Below are 7,016 nucleotides of genomic sequence, written 5' to 3' on the forward strand. Positions count from 1 at the left end.
GAGAAAAGTCAAGAAACAAAGCAAAACTGTATCAAACAGAGAGGTAGTAGAACTTGACAATAATAATACCAGAAAAAAGGAATGTGAAAACAAAGTTTTGCATAGCAGTGTATCTGGTTCTAGTAGATATCTTAGCAGTAGAGCAAGGGCTTAATGTGGTAGTTGAATAAGATTTGCCATATAAATTGGAGTCTGTAACAAAGCCAGCATAATATGGATTCTGTGTGTACCAAACAATAGTGACAGAAATATATAAAGAGAAAAATAATTCCTTAATTGAATGTTTCAGTTCCCCCTCCATTATTATCTTAAATCAAGTGGATAAAATTTAGAAAGAGGACTCCATAAATATAATAAACAGTGTAAGATTAGATTTTGTAGTACTTTTAAATTTTTTTTTTTCAATGTTTATTTATTTTTGGGACAGAGAGAGACAGAGCATGAACGGGGGAGGGACAGAGAGAGAGGGAGACACAGAATCGGAAACAGGCTCCAGGCTCTGAGCCATCAGCCCAGAGCCTGACACGGGGCTCGAACTCACGGACCGTGAGATCGTGACCTGGCTGAAGTCGGACGCTTAACCGACTGCGCCACCCAGGCGCCCCTTGTAGTACATTTTGTGGAAGGCTACTGCATCAGACAGCCTTTAGGGATGGGGGAATGTACCATTCACATTTTACTCTGAGAATGGAGCCCCCGGATCTCCATGAAAAGGCGGGGGGGGGGGGGGGATGTCATGGATATTGTTTACATTCCCCATTACAAAGAAACTAAGAACAAAAACAAGGAAATTTTATAGCCTTTATTCTCTGACTGTATACATTGAGAGTGGGAGGTAAAATTTGATTTTGTTCTTTAGCCCCTACATTTTGGAGGAGAAAAATATACTCCTGAGGAGCATTTGGGTCAAGGAAGAGATTTAAAAAAAAAAAAAATAGGGCTAGACCACTTGTAAAATACAATGAATGCGCTGTTTTATGTATGAAAAATGCTGGGATGGGGCCACAGTTGTAGTTTGAAAATCTGTTGTAGCTGTCAGTTTCCTTACTATCAAAGCAAGCTAAGCTCAGCTAGACTTTATTACAGTTTAGCCAAGGAGCCAGAAATGCACCCAAAGGAACAGAGAAAGAATGAAATACTCATCAGAACAAGTAAAAAAATTGGAAAATATTTTGACTTGATCAAATAAGCAAAAGCAAGTTCCCAGACAAGAATTAAATAGATACAGAAATCTTACAAATTAGTCATCTTTTGAAAAAACAGTCTTGGGGTGCCTGGGTGGCACAGTTGGTTAAGCATCCGACTCTTGATCTTGGCTTAGGTTATGATCCCACAGACTGTGGGTTTAAGCCCTGCATCAAGTCCTGCGCTGATGGTGTGGAGTCTGCTTGGGATTCTGCCCCTCCCCTGCTTCTGCTCGCTTGCTCTCTCAAAATAAATAAATAAACTTAAAAAAGAAAAAGAAAAACTAGTCTTAATAGTTAACAAAATGGTTTTTATACCAATAGATTAGGTATTAAGATGGGCTAGTTGGGGTGCCTGGGTGGCTCAGTCAGTTAAGCATCCGACTTCGGCTCAGGTCATGATCTCACAATTCGTGAGTTCAAGCCCTGCATCGGGCTCTGTGCTGACAGCTCAGAGCCTGGAGCCTGCTTCACATTCTGTGTCTCCCTTTCTCTCTGCCCCTTCCCTGCTCATGCTGTGTCTCTCTCTGTCTCAAAAATAAACATACATTAAAAAAAAAAAAAGATGAGCTAGTGAACAGCAGAGAGCCTGAGTATCCGTCACAGAGGGTGAACAGGAAAACTTGAAAACTCATCAGTACCTCCCACAAAGTACTTATCCAGGCAAGAACCCTCTGAGGTTCCTGAAATGCTAATGAAGCATCAGTTCTGCTACAGAACTGTTTCTGATCATGGAAGAAGACGGGAAGCCACCTGTTTACACAGTGAGTCAGATGTGGTTCAAGTTTCTAGCCTGAAGTCAAGAGCAGGAAAAGAGTATGGGGAAGTCTATGGAGCAGTCTCGCAGCTGAGCATGGGGGTGGAGAAATCTGGGAGCTTGCTAAATTAGGGCCTGGCCTGCAAGCTGGGGTAGCATCTGGGAGAAGCTGTGAAAGATGTCCTCAGGAAGAGGGTTTGTCCGTGTGCTTGCTTCCCCTGGCTGGACAGGAGGGAGCCTTAGGTACTTATTTTAATGTTTGTTGATGCATGCCTTCTGTTTATGGTGAGTGAAAGTGGTTTTCCATTGGAGGTACTAACATTTACTTTTCCTTTATAAAATATAAATATTTTTATTTTTTAAAGTGATTTAGAGAAATATATTAGATAAGTAGTCACTTAGGTTATATGTGGAAACACAGCAAATAGTGGAGTACCAATGGTTGAAGTTGGGGAAATAGGGACAAAATACCTTTATCATTGTTTCTGCTGTTACACAAGAATAAAATATAGAAAGGGTAAATCTTAAATACACAGATAGAAATGTACTTCCAGGGCCTGCTTTCTCTTAAGAGATATTTACAGGTGGGAGGTGATAATGCCTGCCCCTGAGGGTGGTGTGGAGATAGGGAGAAACTGCCCTAACCTACAGAGCTGTTTCCAGGCCTTTCATTCCTGCTGGCTCTCCCCAGTCCACCCTTTCTGCCCACCTCCTCCATACTCAGCCTGGACCCTATTGGCCTCGCCTGTGCCCACCATGGTCACAGGAACCCTCAATTGCCCTGTCTCACTTGGTAACACTAATAGACAGAGGTGAGGGCAGGTGGTATTTGGGTGCCTGACCAGGAGTACTTTGTGCTGTTCCCCCCACTCAGAGTGGACCTATTGGCTGGTTATGTCTTTGTACCTGACCCAGCCAGTGGTAGCAGGTAATTCATAACTTGTAATGCTAGGGTGAAGAACATGGCTCCCAGGAAAGGAATACATGGCTTCGGTAATCCAGAGAAGAGATGCCTTTTTTGCTAGGAACATGACAGTGGGAAGAAACATGGAACTCTGGGGGTGCCAGTCCTAATCAGGGCGAGGTGAGGGGAAGCATGTGGGAGAAGGCAAAGTGGCTGCATGCACCCCACTTCTGAGGTGAGGAGGCTTGGGGTTCCTGAGCCTTCCGTGCTTCCCCCTTGATCTCTCTTTCCCATCTTCTGTTCCCTGGTGGCCCTTCCATCCCAGGGCTAGCCTTCCAGTACATCTAGGATTTACTGTACTTTGGGAAAGCATTGTGGAACCCACCCTGAGCTGTGTGATTTCTGCCTGTGGGATTGAGAGCATAACAGTGCTGAAGGTTGCCTGCCTTCCAGCAGTTCGGGTGTCAAGTGAACCTTTCTCAGCTGCTTCAGAAGCTCCTAGTGGTCTTCCAGGGTGGGCTCATTATGTATTTACACTGTGCAGACCTGTCATGCACCCTTCATTGTCATGCTTTCTCAGTACACTTTTATGGAAACTCCCCTGAACTGATTGTAGTGAGGGACACGTCACCCAATCCCTACCCTGGAGAAGCTCCACTCGTGCGTGCGAGTATGTGTATGTGCATGTGAGGAGGTGTCCTTGCTAGGCCTGAGAGCTCCGCAGTTTGGGAGAAGCAGGGAGAGAGTGACTGGCTCCTCAGGGTGTCAGTTCAGGAAGGTTCCTGGAGAGGTGGAGGTGTCATCTGACCAGTTAACTGCTGATGTATTAGCTGCTTGTGGCTCAGCACCTTCTCCCAGCTACAGAGAAAAGATGGGTTGCGCCCTGGTGGTTAGAATTTTGGATAAACGGGAGGCTGCTTTCTCATAAAAGCACATCGATGTAAATCAGTGTTGCAGTCAAAGTTTTGCCCTTTCTGAGACTGTTCTAACCAGCGGTGCCTGGTCCTTTTCTTGGCAGTAATCCAGTCCCTCATAGCACTGGTGAACGACCCCCAGCCCGAGCACCCACTTCGGGCTGACCTAGCTGAAGAATACTCTAAGGACCGTAAAAAATTCTGTAAGAACGCTGAAGAGTTTACAAAGAAATACGGGGAGAAGCGACCTGTGGACTAAACTCTGCCGCGACTGATTCCAGCGAGTGTGAGCGGAGATCCCGAGCAGCGCATTCAGACACCCGGCAAAGCAGGACTCTGTGGAAAATTGACACGTTCCGCCGCCTGGCGTTTGCTTGTGGCAGTTACTAACTTTCTACAGTTTTCTTAATCAAAAGTGGTCTAGGTAACCTGTAAAGAAAGGATTAAAAATTTAAGATGTTCTAGTTCTGCTTTCTTTGTTTTAAAAATCACTGCTTCAATCTACTTTAAAAGAATGGTATTTCTTTTCTTGTCCAAATTGATCCAAAATTTTCAATTTACATTTAGCCCTTAAGGTTAAGAAAAAAAAAAGGAAAAAAGAAAAAAAGGTTGCAGTTCCCTTTCTTCCCCTGCCCGTGCAACTCCCACCTTCTTGCATTCGGTCTATTTTTCACTCATTCATTTCCCCAGACCCAGGCCCGTCTCCTCCGCAAAGAGAAGAGACCACTCCTGGTGATTCTGGTGGCTTCTCTACTCCCACGTTGCACTGCCCTGTGTGGGAGTTGGTTCAAATTCTCCTGGCTCCAATTTATAACATCCTTTAAAAAAAATTTAAAAACAAGCAAACGACCAGTCACCACCCCACCACCTCCCCCTCATCACCCCCCAAAAAAAATTCCGTGAAAAGGGAGGCCCAGTTCTTATGTAAAAATCCAGCTGGTGTTACCACAATAACGTTGATTAAATGGGCAAACCCTGATGTCTGTGTGCGTGATTGAACTTTGGCCTGGCCTGATTGGGGTAACCCATGTCTGTGGTGACCCCAGGGGAGGGCCCACCCACCAGAAGATGCTGGCACTTGTGTGAGCTGGCACTTGTGTGAGGAATTTCTCGCCAGAGAGGCTCCTGAAGCCAAAGGTTGACACTCCTCCCTGCAACCATTGTAGAAGATGTGTCAGTGCAGGCAACAACGCCAAAGCCAGAATGTCCATGTGAAATTCCACGCTCACCTGTCACCGAGCTCCATCTGAATGTGCCATGGAGCTCCCTCTCCCAGCTCCTCAGTGCAGCGCAGCCCCACTGCGACCCTCCCTTGGCAGTTTGACCCTTTGCGGGGTTGGAATTGGCTGGAGTTGGCAGGACTCGGCTGTAGCCAGCACCAGTCTGGGGTTGCTGGCGCCCTGCTGGCCCCTTTCTTCGGAGCAGCCGGCCAGCCCAGGAACAAGACGGCCTTCCCCCTCCCTCTGGACTCACAGCCTTTGCAGAGTCAAGCTCCACTTGAAGCTCACTCAATAATATCCTTTACATGTGTTTTATATTGTTTTGACTGCCTTTTTTTGTAGAAATAAAAATTGACCTTAGAATTTATCATCAGATGAACTTGTAAGGATTTGAATGTTAATGTCTTTTCAAAGCAAGTGGGACTGCCCCTGAAATAGAGAATACGTGTCACTGACACCCAGAGGAAGCCGATGGTCCAAACACCGTGTGTCACCAACTCCTCTTTTGCCACTGGCGGCTGCCCTTCTTGGCTCTTGGGTGGAGGTGGCGGGGGGGGGGGGGGGGGGGGCGACTAGATCCTGTGGGGAAGATAAAGAAACCTGGCTTTCTGTTTTTAGCTCTCTTACTTGAGATCTTTCTGGGCCTTACAGACCTGTAAGATGGTTTTACCTGTGCAGAGGTGGGTGTGATGGGTAGGTTAGGCAGCAGAACGTTGTTTAGTTGTCCAGGTGCGTGGCCCCTGCAGTGTGGCAATGAACTTGGCTTCTTCAGTCCTAGGTGCGCCAGGGCAGGTTCTGGAGACTCCCGTGGGCCCAGGAAGGCAGGAGCACCGGGCCAGTGTTTCCACATCTGTCTCTTCATTAGCAGAAAGGTGATAATGGACTTCATTTCACTCACACACAGATTTGTTAATAAAATGCCAAATTCTGTCAGAAGCTATCCAAATAAGCCACCATTTGTTCTCATTGCTTCTCTGAATCCAGAAATATTGCCATTCTTGGAAACTGTCCCATTGTTTCATATCTCTACCAGCGTAGCTTTGCCTGCCTGTTGCCCTCTCACTTCTGTGCTCAGGAGGATACCTTTGCTAAAGCTAGCAGCCCCTCAGGGACTCTCAGCCCTGGCATGGCACCCCATGGTTTGCCCCGTCAGAGGCCTGGCCTTCGGAGAGCAAGGCAGGGGATGGTCCCTCCTTCAGGCCTGGGCAGCTTGCCCCCCTCCAGACTGGCAGTCCCCAGGGCAGGCTTTGAGCATGCTGGCGGACAGCCCTGGCTGCTCCACAACCGAACAGCTGGGTCCTCTGGAGAAGGGGAGAGCTGTCGAGCAGCCACCACTGACCTGAGCCTACTCAGGAATTCACAAGCACTGGGTTCCTCGAAGTGCGCCGGGTTCCCTCCCACTCCCTGCCAACGGCAGAGAATAGGCTTTCTAAGATGCTGCGATCCCGTTCTGCTGCCCTTAATAAAAATGCTCTCCGACACTGGTTTGGTTTTGTGGGTTTCTTCCTTACTGGGGGTGGGCAGAGCCAGGGGCCTATGTTCTTGGAGATGGGGAAGGGGTGGCCAGGGCCTAGGCTCTTCTGCCTGCTCCTCTCTCCCCATGCCCAGCTTTTCCAGAAGAGGCACTCACAGGTGTGTCTTTCCACGAGGGAAGCAGAAAAAGCTGAAATCCAGGCCATTGGGGCCTGTGGAAGGACCCATTGGGTGTCAGGGGAAGGGACAGTGGCCTCTGTATATGCATCACTTCAGTTCATCTGTCAGTCCCGAGAGAGTGGTATTATGTACATTTAGCAGAGGAGCAGACTGAGGCCCCTAGAGAGTGGCTGTCTTGTTCAACCTCACTGAACTAAATGAGGGTGCACCTGAGGGTGAGGCTAGGCCATTTCCTTGAACCATCCCAGCCAGAAACCTGCCTCCAAGGCCTCCTAAGTCCCCTTGGGAATTTGACACAAGCTGATACCAGACCTGCCCTGTCAGCTACATCTGCAGGTGTCCAGGAGGAACCTTCCTGGAGTGTCATTTTACCTGCAAGCAAGG

The 7,016-nt window shown here is 47.7% G+C and overlaps 1 protein-coding gene across 2 annotated transcripts in view; it reads left to right on the forward strand.

Annotated features, from left to right (window-relative positions):
• Nucleotides 1-5,352, forward strand: part of UBE2L3 (ubiquitin conjugating enzyme E2 L3) — a 55,372-nt gene extending 50,020 nt beyond the window's left edge. For both annotated transcript variants that reach the window (XM_019437429.2, XM_053902328.1), the window contains one exon: nt 3,864-5,352. In XM_019437429.2, the coding sequence (XP_019292974.1) occupies nt 3,864-4,018 (155 nt within the window). In that variant the 3' untranslated portion in view covers nt 4,019-5,352. The remainder of the gene's footprint in view (nt 1-3,863) is intronic.
• Nucleotides 5,353-7,016: the final 1,664 nt, after the last annotated feature.

This window comes from Panthera pardus, unplaced genomic scaffold, assembly GCF_024362965.1.
Source record: "Panthera pardus isolate Hobbes unplaced genomic scaffold, ASM2436296v1 HiC_scaffold_15, whole genome shotgun sequence".
NCBI lineage: Eukaryota > Metazoa > Chordata > Mammalia > Carnivora > Felidae > Panthera > Panthera pardus.